At 42.9% G+C, this 19,167-nt stretch overlaps 2 protein-coding genes across 2 annotated transcripts; both read left to right on the forward strand.

Annotated features, from left to right (window-relative positions):
* The first annotated feature begins 228 nt into the window (after positions 1–228).
* Positions 229–4,044, forward strand: prrg4 (proline rich Gla (G-carboxyglutamic acid) 4 (transmembrane)). The gene is made up of 8 exons (XM_018668071.2): positions 229–331; positions 481–578; positions 697–807; positions 944–1,107; positions 1,225–1,252; positions 1,700–1,841; positions 2,495–2,677; positions 2,823–4,044. The coding sequence occupies exons 3-8, from the start codon at positions 711–713 to the stop codon at positions 2,848–2,850; spliced, it is 642 nt and encodes a 213-aa protein (XP_018523587.1). The 5' UTR covers positions 229–331; positions 481–578; positions 697–710; the 3' UTR covers positions 2,851–4,044.
* Positions 4,045–4,530: 486 nt separating this feature from the next.
* Positions 4,531–15,870, forward strand: qser1 (glutamine and serine rich 1). Its single transcript, XM_018667998.2, has 13 exons — positions 4,531–5,080; positions 7,415–7,524; positions 8,046–8,183; positions 8,391–11,723; positions 11,854–12,158; positions 12,521–12,637; positions 12,742–12,875; positions 12,968–13,155; positions 13,306–13,443; positions 13,532–13,629; positions 13,950–14,096; positions 14,293–14,388; positions 14,535–15,870. The coding sequence occupies exons 1-13, from the start codon at positions 4,971–4,973 to the stop codon at positions 14,673–14,675; spliced, it is 5,055 nt and encodes a 1,684-aa protein (XP_018523514.1). The 5' UTR covers positions 4,531–4,970; the 3' UTR covers positions 14,676–15,870.
* The last annotated feature ends 3,297 nt before the right edge of the window (positions 15,871–19,167 follow it).

A 19,167-nucleotide genomic window follows, 5' to 3' on the forward strand; every position in this document is an offset into this window, starting at 1 on the left:
TTTTTCAGAGTGGGTGCTGCTTAGGCCCACGCAGGATCAAGAGTAAAGGCCTACAAATGATTCGGCACTGGGAGGAGTGCAGTTGTGGTATCTGACTCAGAGTCAGACGGTCTGATGATACATCATGTGTAATCCCATTGGATACTCGGGTGTGAAAAGACTTGCTGAGAGGCACTCTCACTTTTGTGGTTTCAGCCGCCACCTAGCGTCCTCTTTCCGTTCACACGAGTCCTCAAGTTTTCCCAGGTGAACGTGATCGATTGGTTGAGTCTGCGCAGGTAGTTAAGGAAGAACAGAGGCCACAACTGTTGGGAGTAAACAAAACCTTTCTGTAAGTCACCGGAACTGTCTTAACTGACCCGGTGTCGACTTTTTGTTTTAGTTCGCCAACAAATAATGAGCCGCGTTAAAGTTTTTCAAAGAATATTGGCGAACACAACAGTTGTTTACCGCTGAACATTTCCTGATTCATCTTATCAGCGTCGAAGGCTGGGACACGTACCTACCGCTCCTTCGGACAGCTTTCATTTTGTTAGTGTTGAACTCTTCCCGTCATTATGTGCCACTTTTCATCATAGGTAATGTAGAGTATAAGTATCTTACAGGTGTTTGGTTAAAGAAAAGTGTACATATAGTAGTTTGTACTCTGCCCTCTGTACTGCCAATTAATGCCCCACCCGCTGTGTCCGCGCGCAGGTGCACCCATCACCATGTTGTTTCATCTGTTTATACTCCTTCAACTGCTGTCCTGTGGAGAGCTGGCCTGCACGAGGAGGCTACTCTCCAAACATGAGCAAGACGAAGAAGGTGAGGTCTTCTGCCGATGAATCCCAAATACCCACCCCCACACCCACAGCCCCCCCCCCCCCCCCCCCCAAATGTTGTCCCAGGTTTATCAAGACTTTCTGTTGATCAATTCATCTGTTTGTTCGCACTCCCGTAGTGTTTGTAGATGAGGGGGGCGCAAATTCGTTCCTGGGTCGCCATTTGTTGTTCAACAGGTTTGACTTCGAAATCTTCGTTCCTGGAAATCTGGAGAGGGAGTGTTATGAAGAAGTGTGCAATTACGAGGAAGCGAGGGAGGTCTTTGAAAACACTCCGGCTACAGTTAAGTGATGCTGTTCGGTGGGCTGCTCACTGAGGTCATTTAATGATTATAAAGATAGAAAGAGAGAGAGGCATTACAGCTGAGTTCAACATACTGATGATGCTTTTGTTTTGCAGGATGCTTTCTGGAAGAAATACACTGCAGGTGAGGGCGGGGGTGATACCTCAATTTGTCACATGGATCATGTTTAATTTATGCCATCAAGGATATAAGGAGAGGAGTAGTAGGAACACTTGAGCCTTGCCTCTAGGAAGGATAATTGTGTTGCATTCAAAACCTGTTTCACCACTCGTTCAGCAGCACACTGGATCTTAGAAAGCCACTGCTTGGTCAACTCGAGGAGACAGACTCTCTGCAACTTTCATTTGCTTGTTTTAGGGATGAATTTGGTTTTGATCCAATCACTATGTAGCTGTTACTGTGAATAACCAATAACTATACTTTAGGTCTGCTTTTAGGCTAAATATATGTGATATCAGATGAAAAAGAGGAACAATCATGTAATATTCAGATGCTACTGCTAGCACAGCTCATGGGCATTACCAAACAAGCTCAGCTATGTTATACTAGGTGGTTTGTGATGCTCCGCAGATAAGGACAAGCGCCCCACACGGGTTGATGTGACGTCTCTTTTGGTGGGACTGATCGCTGCTGGAGTTGCCGTTGTTATTTTTGGCCTCCTGCTCTGGTATTTCTGTCAAGGCAAATGTAAGGATGACTTCAGCCGTGCAAGGTGAGTGAGAGGGTCTTTGTTACTACTAATGGCAGCTATATTATTCCTCCACACTTTTTCCTATAGAAATACAAGCACCATTTTAGCAACATTATCTCTAAAGCTGTAGACACTAGTTTGTATTGTTAACCCTAATACTATAACAAAGTGACAACCTGAACATTTTTTGCACCATATATAATAAAACACAGACTGTCTAGTAGTTGTTATTTAGGGTTTGAACTAACTAGCTCACTTTCAGTTGATTAATCTGCAGATTATTTTCTTGATTAATCATGCTGTCTATAAAATGAAAATAGTGTAAAATGTCAGTCACAGTGCCCAGGTTTACATATTCAGATTGCTTATTTTTCCTGACAAAACCCAAAGATATTTATGTTACACTCATATATAATGAAGAAAAGCATCACATCTGGGACCAGTGAATGTTCTGTGTTTTTGCTTGAAGACTGGCTGAAATGATTAGTCACTTATCAAAACAGTTGCTGGTTGATTACTCATTTCAGCTGGGGAGCCTAAAAATGTATTAAGTTGTGCAAAGTTGTAACAAGTTAACTTCCACTTTAACCACAATATGTGTTAGATTCTAATGCCTCTGTTAGAGGCATTGATTAGGTCATGGGTGAATACATATGTCTATACCTCCTTCACAGCTCCATTCGGGTCCGCCCGAGGAGGAGTAATGCCTCTGTAATAATGCGACGGCTAGAAGAGGTGTCCTTACAGCCTGTATCCCCACCCCATATGGAGGAAGTAGACCCCCCAGGACTGCCTTCCTATGAGCAGGCAATCGCCAAAAGTGGACAGCATGACGCCCCACCTCCTCCCTATCCTGGGTATTTGCATATGCATTTGTATTTGCAGTTACATTCTCACTCACTTTTCAGGTCTTGTACACACACAAACAATCCATGATGCAGTGACAGCCGGTTCATTCAAGCACATTTTTATAACACGTCCTTCTTATTTCTTTTGTTTTAGCTCACTACGTGGAAGTATTCGCCGGTAGTATGTCCAGGAATCAGAAGCAGACAATACAACTAACACTGACATTTTGCTGCTCTGTTTAACATTGTATACCATGTTCTTTCAAGATTTAAAACAGTTCCTTTTGCCTTCTGTTAACTACTCTGATTAGCATTTCCTCTCTCCACTTTTTGGTCTTTTCTGGTCTGCTGGTGTATCTTTTCCTTAGCAGTATAATCTTTTCTATCCCCCCCCCAACCTCCTAGTACCAAGATCTAGTTTCGTGGTAGCCTGTGCTATTTTTTCAGTTGTGATTATGCTATGGAATATAACCCCTACCCTGTGCTGAATAAGCTTTATAATACATTTTACCCAGTTTGCTGCTTTTTTATCAAAATGAAAATGAAGAATCAGTAATGTGTTGGACAAGGGAGCTGTTGGAGGAATATTTATTCTCTTAAGGAGCAGCTGTTTTCAATATAGTGTGTACAGGAGGGCTGAGTAGGATTATGTTTCATTGCACAATAAGTATTAATGGTAATCACAGAGGGACATGCTGATTTGTATTGGCATACAGCTTTTTGTCTCTTTCAGTAGGAATATTATACCAAGGAAACAACTTTTAATGGCATGATGGTTAATTTTGCCATAAATGAAATTAAGGATAACACAAGTCTTTTTGATACACTGGTCTCAGATTCTCTTTGAACTTTTAGCTATGTATCAACAACCTTTACTTTTTTAATGAGCTGATTTTCTTGCTGCTTTATAAAGTTATAGTGTGTCAGAAAATGTATTTTTGAGTCACCAAATGATGAGAATGCTGTACTCATATGTGAATTCATTTTTAATTTAAATATCTGCATTGTAGTTAATTATTAAATGAACTATAAATAGATGGAGGGGGGAACTCTTCAACAGGAGTTATACAACATTTTATATTTACACGGAGGGATGTTTTACAGTAAGACAAGAAAATAATAGCTCTGGTGAATATGATGGTTGAAAAATATTTTACAGCTGTAGGAGATGCAGCACGACAGTTTGTTCAATGTGTGTAACAGTGCCACTCACTTAACTGTAGTTAGAATGAAAAACCTTTACCAAAGTTTTATAATGGCATGAGAATTTACTGAGAGCTGTTTTGTTGAAGCTGATCTGAAGCATGATTACTTGAAATGAAAATCTTGTACAGATGTTTTAAATAAAATGGATATTTTAATTATTTTGAGTCTCATCTGCCAGCTGTGTGTGGGTTTGTGTTATGTGTGTGCAAGCTGACATCAGCTGTTCATATGGCTTCATATGGAATATTATCAGCTTTGAGGATTTAGTCAGACAAATTATTAAAAACTGAATCACTTATTTATAATTTTCACAGCTTTTGAATTTATAGAAAACAAGTCAGTGAACCATTTGACCTGTTTTGTGAATACAAAGAGCTTTTGACCTGTAAAATTTCATTTCTGAATAAGAAATTTAGCCATTAAAATCAAACAATTGGGAATATACAACTGAGAACTTAAATGTATGTTCAAGGATGGATGGTGGTACATGTTTCCAAAGTAAAAAGTTATTCCAAAAAGGTCTCACAAATCTATTATCTTAAAAAAAATGATTCAATTTATTATTATTACTTGTATTGTTATTTAGGAGTTACATGATAGTATGCACAAGACAGTTGTGGACTGTGGTATTAATATTTCAAAAATGCAGAGTCAGGCTTCAGCCATAGTTGGAGTGCCATGACATTACATAAAGGTTTTGGTCCCTACATGATGTCAGAAACCATGCAGGTGGGGGTGGGAGACATATAGCTGAACTTTTAGGTGGAACGAAGGAAAACTACAAAAACTTGCAGCCAAAGTCTGCGGTGCATCCTGGGAAACCCACTAACATGGGTACGTGAAACCATGCAGGGCTTCCACGGCTCTACATGACGGGAGATGAACAAAAATTAGCTAAATCGCTCAGTGGGGGGAAAAGGTAGGCTTTTGTCCAGGATATAGCAGCTCCACGGCGGGTTTTTGCCGAACTGCTCCGAAGGGACTGCCTACCCTGGTCGGTCGGACGGTCGGTCGGTCGGTGGGTAGGACCCCGGGCTGCTACGATGTGTGTCCGCTGCTCCACGAAGCTCCGTCGGGGAAGTGAATCTTTCACCGGATGATGGACAGGAACTACCCGACCTCCAGCTTTGCGGACGCGCTGGCTCCACCAGCACAGACCGTAGCTTCTTGGGCCTATGACCGCAGCACAGCTAGTATCAAGCCAAGGTAAAAGATGAAGGAGAGGGCGGGTCACCTTCCGAAGGAAATATCGGTGATGGGAGGCCTAGCTTTGCTCTTAGAGAAAAGTGCAGAGGTGCGTGTTGCTGTCGGGAACAGTGGAGGAATTGGAGAAATGTGGGAATTTGGTCGGAGTTGTGGAGGCTTTGAGTTGTCAGTGGTTTCTTAGCCGTCTGTTACCTTGCTAGTTTTCGCTAGCACACCGTCTCCTCAGCATGGTCATGGACAGAGTTAGTATAAACTAGAGAGTAGTTTTGCTTAATATCTGTAACAAGCATATCAGCTAGGCAGCTTAAACTAGCATTTTCTCGGCCTGTTTTCTCGACCCTCAGGTGCTCGCCAAAGCCAAAACAAGATAGGTAACTAGCTACAAATGCTACTCATGTCAGTTATGTGCATAGCTCCTTGTGTTGTTACTAAAGAGCAAGGAGGCAACGTGTCCAGGTCTGTGCACATTTATGCCACTATTTCTATTATGAGAGTTAAAGGACCCTTACTATCCTCTAACTTAGTTTATGTTTTATAAATCAGGGTGAATGTAACCGCAAAACCTGCTAAAAGTTGCAGAGCTCTAACTTAGGCTAACTCAAGACTGTTGTGTTAAGTTATACTAGAGAGGGGATCATGCATAATGACAAAAGAAATTGTAATGTTTGCTACAAATAAGTCAGATTGTGGTCCAAAGCAGCACAAAAGTAGCACTTGTGAACACCGTCATCCTCACGACAACTCCCAAGTCTATCCAGCTGTTTACCCCCCTAAAGCATAAAAAGAAAACCCTTAGCTAACTGAGAGAACAGAAATGATTACTCAGATGATTTGTTGCATGACAGAAAACCCACATATTTTTTTCTATTCTCATAACCAGTTGACTATAATCATTAATCAAGTAAATAATGCCATGAATGTGCCGAATACAGGTTTGGAAATGCTAAGATTACCTCAGTTTGTCTTGTGTCATGACCTACATAACACAGATTTGTGGCTTGTGGCTGTCAGTTAGACTTAGAAATTGTCACTCCCTAAATAGGTGAGGCATTCTGCAATTACTGAATAAAGTGAATAAATAAAGTAACATGATTATGCTATACATAGTGAAATTAATCATCAATCTGCAGTCTCTTGTCATCTGGGATACTTCACCACATTCACATGATGAGGAACCTGCATATGTCAGTAGGTGTTGCTGTCTACAAGCCCTGCCATCAGATACAGGGGAACAAACAATAGTGGTATAGAAGAAATTTAATCCCTTTAACATTTAATCGAAGCCTGTTGGTCCAATTAGCAGAGAAGAGTTGCATAAGTGAAGATTGTGTGAGTGTCTGTTGAAAGGACCAGCGATGGAGGCGGATGATTCCCTCTCGGCTCCATGTTCTCCATCCACAGATGTTTACCCTCTGGCAAAAATGGGACACTTTGGATCAGGCTAGCTGGATCTGATTACCTCTAATTTTATTTCTGTTTCCTATCAATTTTCTCCCAAAAGAATATGAAATCTTCTGTCAGATAATGGAAATAAGATCATTGCTCACTTTTCTTTTTTTTTTCCTAATTGGCTCAGGCAGACACAATCCAAGTACCTCAAAACGAGTATTTTTCGACATCAAATATGGTGTCTGGTGAATTCAACAATTTGCAGTTTTTACCACGATAGAACTATGAACTTCTTACCAATGATGGGTTACTCATTTGTTTGATAGGAAAGACACAAAAAAATGTGATAGCCAAAGATTTGCTCTTAATACATTACAAGGTATTCATATGAATATTGCCATAATATTCATGAATTGTTATCATCTGGTTTTTACAAGCATCAGTGGGGAAACAGGTTCCTCTTTTATGTATAAGTTGATGTCCTGTTTCGAAAGGTATCATTCATATGTGTGTTGTATTTGTATAAATAACCTCCTTTTCTGGCTGTCTTGTGTGACAGAATAGTGTTGATGTGAAGTTTTGCAACACTGGTAAAATAATTCAGTAGTTATTAGTCTGAAGGTAGTTTGGACATTTTTACCACATTGGTTGAAATGGGTAATGAATTTGGCACATGCTGGGTTTGAGTTGAATCACATCATAAACTGAATATAGCACATTTTTTCAAAGCATGCTTCATAGAGCTATTATTACCTTTTCTGCAAATATGGTGTGGGTCTACTGAGGCTGTCACTCAGTAGACAGCCAAGACTCAGCAGAGTGAATAACTCAAAACGAGTTTGCTGTGTGTCAAGAGACATGATTTACTTGTTCATACATAGCTGGGAGTTCTGCTGCTCGTGAAGATGAGCTTTCACATGTATGTTTTTTTGTGTGTTTGTGCAGTCCCAGTTATGGTGCAACACACCTTGATGCAGAGCTCCTCCAGCGGCAAAGCTACACTTCCACCCACCAGCTTCCCAACTACACTACGTCACACCTTCCTGCTGCAGCAGGTGAGTTATGAAAGCTGTAAGCATTGTTTACAAGGACTCAGTTTAGCCAAATAACAACAGCTTTTACTTTGTTGCTCACTGCTAGTTGCATTTAGTCACACAGATGTTTTTCATGTATATGATGAAGATTGTGCCACTGCTTAAAAAAGAGATATTCCACAGACCTTGGGCAGGTTTAATTGGGACAATTTCTTGAGTAGAAGTGGGCTGCATTATATATAAAACTGCCATTTTTAAATGCTGCAAACATACAGTAAATTGTTCACCATTGTATTATGTCTGGAGAAATCTCAGTAAATGTTATCCAATAAAGACACAACTGTCTGCATGAGTACATATCACTAAGTGAGATTTTTTTCTGCAGTTTAGGTTAACTAACTTGAATTTATTTACTTTACATAGGATTATTTACTCTATATAGGATTATTTACTTTACATAGGATTGATAGATAATGTGTGAAAGCTCTTGCTCACATTGTCTGTTTCTGTGATTCTCTTTCTCTTCCTCTTTTGACCGTCAGGAACCCTTGACTCAAACAGTAATAGTTCTGAGACCTCAATCATGAGCTTCCTGTCAGCCATGGAGTCTAGGAGCCTTCAGGCTGGTCCTGTTAGTGCCTCACTGCTTCCTCCTTTTAGACCCCCATCATGGCCTGCTGGTGAGACCACTTCTACCCATTCAATCTTTTAATTATTTTAATGAAAAAGCAAAAGCAAACTTTAATTTGTTGGCAGTGTTAATATTTCAGACTGTTTGTTTTATCTCTTGTGCACACAGGTTTTGTTTATTTTGTTACATTTTGTTTAGATTCTGTCCCTCAACATTGCCTGTCCTGTTTTTGTATTGTCTATTCTCTGCTATGCAGGTACAAACTCCTCAACCACAGAGTTGTACTTGACTGGTGCCCTGCCTTCTACTGCCACTTTCCCCTCTCCTGCTGCCCTGTCGTCCTATCAGCACACTGGTGCCTACCCTTCCAGGAGTTACGCTACCAACCCCTCCCTGGCTCTCCAGGATCCTGCCTTCAGCACTTCCACCAATGGCCTGTTTTCTCACCATGACCCCCTCCTACATCTTAAACCAAGCCAGACCGTGCTTCCCACTGCCCTGGCCTTCAATCATCTCTCTGCCCCTGCTCTTGGCTCCGCTTTGCCTGTGCAGTCCTCCACTTACCGCTCAGCTCAGGAGTCAGCCCCCCATCTCCTACAACCCCAGTTCAGCCTGCTTCCCTCTGCCCTACCTACCCCTCACGGTGCCCCACAATCCTACGGAGCCACAGTTTTTTCAGGTTCCATTGAAAGAGCTCTTCAGCGTGAATGTAGTGTGATCAAACACCACCAGAGGCCTTCTAGCAGCCACACGGCCTCAGAGCAGTTGCCCAATTCAGAGCACTCCTTACCAGGGTACTTTGGCTCTGGCAGTGAAGCGGATGTGTCCTACCAGCAGGACCCCTCCCGCCAGACCCCAGTGTCCTGCAGCCCCTCCACAGTAGTAGATTCCTCTCAAGGGGTGAATGGTACTCCACAACCCAAAACAGACTCCGTAACTCAAGCATATTCGTCCACTTCGGTGCCGAAGGCTAAAGACTGCTCTGCCAAGCTAGCCCCACACCCTGCTGGGGGTGAAGAGAGTCACAGCCACACTCAAAGCCTGACAGGAGGGTCTCCTGAGCGGTATTCCTCCCCAGGACAGAACCAGAACTCAGTCATTGCTAATCAGCAGTCAGTCCAGCTGCCTAGCCTAATGTCCAGCAGTCTGTCTCAAACTTATATCACCCCCCACACACAGTCACAGCCCTCCAGTTCCACCTCAGACAAAATATCATCCCTTTACAAGACTCTGCCTTCCCTCTCTAGCCAGTCTGGCAATGCGGCAACTGTTAGCCAGGCTCTTGTTTACTCCTCCAGTCCTGGCCTGAGCCAGGAGCAGGAGGTCCAGTATGGAGCCCAGGTACAGGGCTTGTGTCAGGGGAATCTCTCTGAAAGCTACGCGACATCCCACTCTCAGGTTGCCCCGAATGTGACTTATACATCTCAGTCACAGGGGCAAGCTTCAGCAACTCAGTCTCAGAGCTACGCCACAGGACAATCCCTTAGCCAATCCCTTAACTCCTCTTACACACCCACATGTGTGCAGAGTCTGTCTGCATCCAGTTCTACGCAGGACTACGCCCTCATGCAAGCCTCAGTGGGGGGTAAAACACACGACACTCTGCCCCAGCCCCATAAATATATTTTGTCTGCACCGTTGCCTACCTACTCTTCAACTGCTCAAGCCTTACAAAATAATATCAGATCCTCAATACAGGACATAAAGCCAGCATATGGCAAACAGAAACTTGAAGAGCTTCCTATACAGGACTTAGAGGCTCTCCAGCAGGCATCTATGGAGGGCTCTGCAGCAGATAACAACATGGCTGCTCACAATGTCATCTATGTTGTTTCAAAAATGGATGATCATCATAAAGCGCAAAGTGTTATCCGAAGCAATTCACGTTCCGATGACCAGCTCATGGGGTTGGGTCATATACACACAGGACAGGTAAAGGATGAAAGACTGGGTTCTCTGAGCCAACAGCACATTCACCTAAGCGGTGCCAATGGTCAGGACACTTCCAACATAAAAACTACAAACTCCAGTATTGTATCTTCGCATGTGCCCCTGAGCTCAGAGCAGCTCAAGCAGCACCCTCTCCAACTCAAATCTCCTGAGCCACATCAACAAAACCACCAGAATCATAATCAGTCCCAGAGCCAGACTCAGGCAGCCCACGCCCAATTTATCACCGTCCCCAGCACTCAGGTTCTCCTCGAGCCCAACCAGATGATTCTGCTCCCGCAGCCCATAGTCCACCACGGTCAAAACCCTTCAAAAGTGGTATCATTGCAAAGTATCCAACCACCCCAAGGTTTGGGCCCCGTTCACGTCCAGTATCTTCAGATGGATCGAGAACTGCTGGGTCCCACTGTCACTGAAACCCACAGCCAGCAGGGCACAGTAGTGTCTGAACAGAGCTCAGGATGCCCTGATTCCTCCAAGCACCACTACAGCCAGTCGGCGAATCAGCAGTCAAATGATGCCAAGAACCACTTTGCTCTCAACTCCATTTGCTTCCCCGACTCGATGCTACTTGCGGACGACAGAAATATTTTGTCAAACGTCGACGACATCCTGGCTGCCACAGTCGCAGCCTGTGGCGTCACACCACAGGACTTTGTCAAAGCCGCATCCTCTGCTGAGGCTGAAATGGCAGTGATGGCGAGCTCCGCTGATACTAAAGGGCACTTCCAGACTGTGGATATAAGGCACATGTCACCTAGTTTCTCCTCAGCACAACAGCCAATCATCACCAACACTAACTCCCACTCCTTGACCATGACACTAAATGGAGCTCAGATGGCCACAGACTCTCAGGGTCAGTCCGTTCACCATAACAGCAGTTCTGAGCTTAACACAAATGGTGATGGAGGGAGCTCTGAGAATGATTATCACTTAGCTGGGCAGGTGTACGACCCCTCAGGTCTACAGAGCAGAATCAAAGGGAATGGCAAGTGTATTAAAACAGAAGATGGCCTCATGGAGTGCACGGGAGGTGAAGACTTACCCAAAAAGAAGGCTCGCTCCAAGTCCTTGACCAGACCAGGTGCTCCTGAAGAAGACAGTGGACAGGCCAGAGCGGCCAAGCGCAGCGGACAGACAAAAAGGCAAAACTCAAGGGGTAGTGACGTCAGCTCGCCATCTGCCTCACACAGTGTATATGATGGTTGTCCACAGCAGGAGAGGATCAGGCAGAAGATCCGTGAGGTGGAAGAGAAACAACCAGAGGTCAAAACTGGCTTCATCGGCTCCTTCCTAGACTTCATCAAATCTGGCCCCAAACAGCAGTACTCGCCAAGTCCCACGCGAACTATTAGTCGACCCAGAAAGCCTTGCACCTCGTCCAAACCGCCACTTTGTACTTTGCCTGCTCTGCCTCCCAAACTGCCAACTCTGTCTGGGCCCTTGATTTCACAGGAGAGCCAAGTAGCGAGCTCCCAGCAGAAACGTTTGGATGAAGACCTGCAAAAAAACTTAGAAACGCTGCCGTCGTTCAGCTCAGATGAAGAGGAGAACACAGGGAAGAACCAGGCCCTGAGGAACAGCATCAGCTCAGCACTCTCAGCCCTGGATGAGTCTTCAGATCGGAAACCCAGGACAGGTAATAACGCCCAGCCTCAGCTTGAGATGTGTGTATGTTGTCAGAACATCAACCCTACAATCATTTTTATTATTGCTCATCTGTTGTGTTTTTGATTATAATGTATTTTATACAAAATTGAAATCTCCAGATAACCCAATGCCTGGTTCAATGATGAAGCCAGACCAAGTTCCCACCATGCCACACGCTGTCACTGAGACCTGTTTGCCGCACATCATCACTCCTCCACAGACAACAAACGCTGTCACAGCAAGCACTGCGTTCGCCGCCAAAGATGACCCCAAAGAGATCCAACCAGGCCAGTTGGCTGTGCAGTTGATGAGCGTGGCCATTGAGGGACTGACTGACGAGGAACTGTCAGACAGCGGAGGGGAGGGAATGTACCGGGAGAGAGACGAGTTTGTCGTCCGGAATGAGGATATCGAAAACTTGAAGGTACAGCCTGGAAACGACATGGATGGAAAATGAATGCCTGTGAACATGACATATGGAGTTCAACAGAATTTAGTTTTAGAGGAAATGTTTGTAATCATGGGGGCGCTTGTATTAAATGTTGGATGTGGCATGTCAAAGCTAAACTTCATTGCCTTGTGTTAGTGTAGTGGCTCCCATTTTACTAAAGCTGCTCTCACCCACCTGTTTATTCTGTAACACCTAAGGTGCTCAACACAGAATTATGAAAAGATATTCACATCACATCTCATGTACACTCAGTATGAATTCTTTCATATTCTTAAACTGCAACTATTGCTGCATACTGACTCATGTTCTCCACTCTGTCATGCGCATGTGTCCAGGTGACAATGAGAGCAGGGAATGAGCCTCCAGCCATCTGGAAAGTCCAGAAGGCTCTGCTGCAGAAATTTGTGCCTGAGCTGAGAGATGGAAAGAGAGTCTTCTCAGCCACAAACAGTGTAAGTAAAAGGCAGGCCAGTATCAGTGTATGCATGTGGGAGTAGTTGATCATTCAAATAATTTGTTTGTGTGTGAGAGTAATTTTTTTTCTTTGTATGTACAGTATCTTGGATACTTTGGAGATGCCAAGACCATGTACCAGAGGGTATATGTGAAGTTCTTGGACACAGTTAACAAAAGGGAGTATGTACGAGTTTGTAGTCGGAAGCCACGCTGCAAGCCTATGAACTCGCTAAGGTACGCTAATAGCATTGACTGTCACAGGTGAATTATGTTTGTTTTAAAACACGGCTCTTCAGTAGTGTAATTCTCTTGGTTCTGCCACCCAGGGGTGTTCAGGTAAAAACTTTGCTGGGCTTGACAGCCAACCCTTCCTCAGTCTCCCAGACCCAAAAACCCAGACCCAAACAACTTAAGCCAAGGGCAGAGCCCCCGCCTAAGAAGAGGAGGAAATGGAAGGAGGAGTTTTCACCTACTGCCTCAGGATCATCTGCGGAGGAAGGTGGTGAAGATGACGGTGAAGAGGCTTTTTGACTTTTCTCATTAAATCTAGTTTGGGTATAAGTTGATGTAATTGTGATCTAAATCTCTTCCCACTCTCTCACTGCCTTTTGATGCCCTCTGGATCTTTGATCTCTTACATGCACACACACACTCACACTCTTAGAGATAAATCCTCCAATGGCGTTTGCTTCACGGTTCCTCAACACACGAACCATGAAGGAGACATTCAAGAGTTTTGTGGAACTGCTCATCAGCATTGCCTTAGACGAAGATGTGATGACAGCACTTGAGAGGGCAAATGGTTAGTGGATTTATTTTTTGGACATTGAGCTATTGTTCTCAGCTAGAGGGGCCTAACAGAAGGTCAAAACTGACTTGTCATATTTCAGATGAGCTGCTGCTGCCACATATGAAAAGAGTGGATGGGATGATCACTGACAACAGGAAACGCCTGCTTCACAAACTGCACATAGGGCAAGTGCTAAAGGTGGGTGTGTCTTCAGAATGGCACGTTAACATGTATGCGTACAAATGTACGTGTATCTTTGATTACAAAAGGAGGCAAATGGTAAACAGAGAAAGGCAGCTTTGTTAGCTGAACTGGGAGCATTATATTAATGTCTATTAAATGTGCCACACTTTAATTTGATTTCTTGGGTATTATTTCCTCTGTACACTAAAAGGATTAAGAGACAAGCCTACAGACATAAACTGTTGATCTATTTTGATGGCAAAGGGAGACAAAACAGTACAGGAGTCAGTCTGCATTGTATGAAGCTAAGAAACTTGGTTGTTCTGTGCCTTCAGACGGCTCTAGACAGCTTCCCAGAGATCTCAGTGGTCACTGAACTGAAGAAGGATGGGGAGACCCCAGCTTTCAAGGTGCGTCTCAGTGGAAAGGCGTACAACAAGAAGACCATGAAGCCCTACAAGATGCCCAACAAAGTGCCACAAGTAAGAGGACGTTTGGTAAAATTCAGTGTGCTCATGCTCTGTCCAGCAGAGGGAGCAGTGTCACCATTTATACTTCTTCAACATTTCCTCTCTCTTGATTGCTGAGGTCACTGTCCCCTTTCCTGTCATGCTGTTTTTTATTATGCTAATATTTGCAGGAAAATTGTTTTTAAATCTTGGCTTTTCCCCTTTCTAGGAGTATACAGTGGACCAGCAGAAAACTCAGTGGTTCTCTCTGTACCACTCTTTGCAGCATTACAAGTACCACACGTACCTCATGTGTAAGGATGAGGTGAGACACTGTCTTACACACACACACACTCACATACTCTTCAGTAATGTTTTACAGATGCTTATTATTCTGGTCTGCCTCTGCTGTATTAATCTTAGTTAATAGAATCATGATAAATAGTCCTCTTTGTGGTTCTGCCCTCCCAGATCGCATCTCTGCGGGTGCAGGCAGGGGACCTGGGGCAGGAGGAGACTGTACAGAAATGTCTGCAGAACGGAGCTTGGGTAGAGGGGCTGTTTGATCGCTTTGGAGAGCTAATCAATCAAGTGCAGCAGGCCTGCCGATGATCCATCCCTGACAGGACTGGTTTTTAAAAAAGAAGAAGAAGAAGAGAGAAAAAACTAAGTCTAGTACTTAAATAAGAGGATGCCTCTGGCTGAAAATGGCATCAGAGAGGGAGAAGGATGGAGAGAGTCTCTCCTTCCAGCCACACAGAGATTTGAATCAGGGACCTGTCAGCTGACTCACCTGAAAGACGTTCAGGGGTCCGTGGCATAAAAGTGGCTAGAGGTGAAGAGTGGGACAGCAGTTAAGTGTAAGGTTTGCATCACTGCAGCCCAGCAGAAGGCAGTAACTTGATCAACAGAGGACAAGGACTTGTCTTTGGGAGCATTTTGGAAGATCTTCACATAGTGCTTCTTGTAGTCTTTGTAGGTTTTTGTAGTTACATGCCCACTTTTTATGGGCCTTTTCATAGATTTCTATTGTTTTTTTTGTTTTGTTTTATTTTATAATCTTTTTTTTTTTTAGTTAAATGCCAGATCATAACCAGCGAGTATGCACTAGATAGAAAGCAATTGGCATAGGAAATAGAGCACAGCAAATAAAAATGCAGAAATTTGATCGCCTACAGTTATAACAAGCCTTCATCAATCATTTGATAAGTAGGCTCACATACAGAGTTGATATATTGTAAAAAAAAAAAATCTCTATATATTATATATAACCGTAGTTATATACTGTTTGTAAAACATCCATTTTGTAATGGAGTGCCAACTTATATATAATGTACATTTTGTATAAAACAACATGGAGGTGGGAACTGCAGCAATTCTCTTAAGGAGAAATTTAGTAACTGTATCTATATTGTGGTTTAACTTTTGTGCTTCAAACACCCTGTTTGCTTACAAGATGCGAGTAAGAAAAATGCAGTTCCAGTACTGCTTTTTATGAATTTTGTTAATCAAATATTATTACCTTGAATTATCTGAGGGTAAAATGAAATAAATAAAAGTTGTCTTTATACTCCTTTACAGACATAGCCCACATTTTATGACAAATAGATATATATTTTTCACAGAAGTAAATATTGTTATGTTTTCTTGTTCATTACAGTTTCTAAGACACTTTTTCATCATTTTTTTTTCCCACAGTTTTCAAAAAAATTGACACTTTATAAGTCATTTACCAATTTTATGCTCTCAAAGTAATCTTTTTCTTTAAAGATGCAGTTTGTAAATAAAGTGCCGCATGTATTAGGTACTTGTTTTTGGTATGTTTTGTCTGAGGTGGTCAAAATCTTCCAAATCATGTTGAGTTCATGGGCTACACATCAGATTCTGAAAATGCTGTAGTAGCATAACATAGCTTAGGTTTTTCTACCCATCGAAAGTACTTAAAAGCAAAAAATATGGTAAAATGCATTTCATTGCTGAATCAGAGAATTAAAAGGAACAAGTAATGTTTGTCTTTAAGGATTTTCACAATAAAATTAAATACAGATGTCCAAATTCATAGATGGAAGATGGGCCAGTTACCCAATAAGGACAAAGTAGACTAAATGAATGACATGCAACTTCAAAATTCAGCTGTCTTTTAAACATCACAGCAACAAGAGTGTAATTGTGTCGTACTCTCCATAAATATGTAACCACAGTGTCCCTAGAACATGCATATCTAAATACTAATCGCTACCTTTATGATGGATAATCCTGATGGATAGGCTGCAAAATGAAATCACTTGTTGAACAGGAGATTCTGAGAACTACCTGTTGCTGACTGTGAATTCCTCTGAAGTACTTTTACCAGGAAGACTGTTGTGTTGCAGAAGTTACGTGGTAGGACTGTGCGCCCGCGTAGTTTGGTACATATGATTTACTCCATTATACAGTATTTGATGGAAACCTAGGCTATGTCTTAGAAGGTGGAGTGAAGAGAGAGGTGAGAGTGAGATTATCACCCCTCATTTAGATGCTTGGTTACTGGCTCCTTAACGAGGCATTTTAGTATCATAGGAAACTGCAGTCAACATTGATTAGAGCTGCACTCTCATGGTTTGCCTCCTATGCTTTTACATTACACCTATTTTACAACATAACAAATCACAGCTTTACCGCTGGTCTCAGCCATGTAACCCACAACTCAAAAACAGTGGCAGAGATCCTAACAACAACAAAACAAAACATGCAAACCAAAAAAACTCCGCTCAGAGAGGCCAGGTAGCGTTAAGCTTCTCCTGCTTGGTGGAGTGTGCAGTTGATGTTGGCTCTTATCTTTCTTGGGGGCAAGGACACAGCAAGGCAAGAAACGTGTTGTGATGCTCGCCCACCATGTTCTCATGACCAAACTATTCACTGTGACTGGGTGGCTGACTTTGTGTCGTCTGAAATGGTCGTGGGGCTGTTGAATAAAATATGATTGTCCAGCCGGGCCAACCACAATGCAAAATTACTGGCAACCCCCCATCCCACTCCTCAAAAAAACAAAAGTGTCTCTGTGCTGCAGCGACGGTCTTGTGAGGAAAGCCACTGTCCTCTGTCCTTTGGAGTTGGAGAGGAACGGGGGCGGAAGACGGCCAGTCAGGCAAGCGTTTGGGATTCCAGCACGGGCGCGACTGGCAGAGACAGTTACTGAATGTCTGCTCTCCAGATGAGAAGCATATGAATTTTAATGCACTGCATTGTTCCATATGTAGGAGACTGAGAGGACCCTTGAGGCAGCATGAGTATGTGAGAAGGGCACAGAAACTGGACGGCTGTGTGTTGGAAAAGACTGTAAAACACTGACGGCTTATTGGTTTGGGGAAATGCCCTCTAGTAAAACCTGATGTACTGTGTGATGACTGTGTATTTTTAAAGCTGGTTGTAACACACTTGTCGGGTGCACAGCATAAAATCACATCGGAAAGAAGAGTTACAGATTTATATTGGCATTGACCTGACATGTCCCATTGACAATTGAACATCTACATCTGTGTTTTTAGCTGTGGTGGAAAATAACTAAGCATTTCCTCAAGTACTATTTTTCCATTTTGTGTTACTTCATGTTTCTGTTTTATAACCAAAAGGTCATACAACCCTGAGGCACTAAATCTAGCTTCTCATGAACCTCAGAAGAGGCCTGACCCCTTGTTTGGAAGGCTCGAGACCCTAAGAAGTTAAAACTAGCTCCACCTCAACCAGCAACGACTATATAATGCTACATACTGATGCACTGGTATTACCAATCAACCAAATTTAATATACCAATCAGCCACGACATTAAAACCACTGACAGGTTAAGTGAATAACATTGATCATCTTGTTAGAATGCAGTGGTCTGTGGGGAAGCTGGATGTTACTTTGACACTCACCACCCACCTAAACATTGTTGTAGACCAAGCACTCCCCAATGGCAGGGGCCTCCGCCAGCAGGACAGTCCTCACACCAAAAAAAGGGAACATGACAAAGAGCCCATGTTGTCGAGCTGGCCTCCAAACTCCCCAGATCCCAGCAGAACATTGTATTATAACGAGATGATCAGTGTTATTCACCTCACCTGTCAGTGGTTTTAATGTTGGCTCATCGGTGCATGTTGTAATATTTAAGTCACAGGGCTCAGTTTTTTGCAGAATGAGAACTTTTTACTTTACATGGCTGTATGTTCGTCTTAGTACAATTTAAATGCAGGTTTCAACTTATACTTGAATATTTTCATGTTGTGAAATTAGCATTTTTATCTAAGTGAAGGACGTACTGAGTACTTCCTCCACCAGTGGCATTTGGGGACTGAGTGAGTTTTTTTTTCTCATTTGCATGAACCACCAGTTGTAGCAAAGGATCTCAACGAACAACTCCACAGTAACAGAAATACCTCGTACAGTGCCAGCCTAAGAACGTTTTCAAAAAAGTTTTTTAAAACCACCTTCTGGGGAACATTCCTTAGGATAGTTGTCATCATCATAACTGTAAACAAACAGCGACTTGACTAACATCGCATGACCGATAAGTATGAAGGGGAAAGAAAAGGAAATACGCAGGGCCTTCCGGGCAAATGCAGAGTAACAGGAGAGTAAATATTGCTTTGACCTTGTGGACTAGAATCTCTGATTGTATTAGCCAGAATCCTCTCTCTCTCCTCATTCTCTCTTTCTCTCTCTCACTCTCTGTGTCGGTATAAGGCACGTTTCACTCTTCAGCCCTTAAGTTTCACCTTCAGCTCGGTGGTGAGTTTTCAAAATACCAACACATCTGACTGCACTGCATTCACATGAAGAGTTGTAAAACCAGTTTCGGCCTCAACCAAAGGCTTCTCACTGTAACTGAGGCCACAGAGTCACCTTACATTTAAAAAGCAAGGCTTGGATTTCTTTTGTTATGTACAGATATGATAGCTATATGAAGTATGGAATATAAACCTATGCTGAACTCCTATGAATTCAGTGCCCAGGGATTTCCGATTTTGACATGATGATTCATCTTTACTTTTGGAGAAAATGTTGAAAGATTTTTTTGAGTTACATGGGAGTAATAGCAGGATTTCCTTTCATCCTTCTTGCCCCTGTGTTTATCCATCCAGGT

The sequence above is a fragment of the Lates calcarifer genome, linkage group LG2 (assembly GCF_001640805.2).
Source record: "Lates calcarifer isolate ASB-BC8 linkage group LG2, TLL_Latcal_v3, whole genome shotgun sequence".
In the NCBI taxonomy this organism is placed as follows: Eukaryota; Metazoa; Chordata; class Actinopteri; family Centropomidae; genus Lates; species Lates calcarifer.

Coding starts and splice junctions, on each gene's coding strand:
- prrg4 (XM_018668071.2), top strand. CDS start 711: ATGTTGTTTCATCTGTTTATACTCCTTCAACTGCTGTCCTGTGGAGAG. Junction 1,108..1,224: donor TTGAAAACACTCCGGCTACA/GTTAAGTGATGC, acceptor TTTGTTTTGCAG/GATGCTTTCTGGAAGAAATA. Junction 1,253..1,699: donor CTGGAAGAAATACACTGCAG/GTGAGGGCGGGG, acceptor GATGCTCCGCAG/ATAAGGACAAGCGCCCCACA.
- qser1 (XM_018667998.2), top strand. CDS start 4,971: ATGATGGACAGGAACTACCCGACCTCCAGCTTTGCGGACGCGCTGGCT. Junction 7,525..8,045: donor ACACCTTCCTGCTGCAGCAG/GTGAGTTATGAA, acceptor TTTGACCGTCAG/GAACCCTTGACTCAAACAGT. Junction 12,638..12,741: donor TCTTCTCAGCCACAAACAGT/GTAAGTAAAAGG, acceptor TTGTATGTACAG/TATCTTGGATACTTTGGAGA.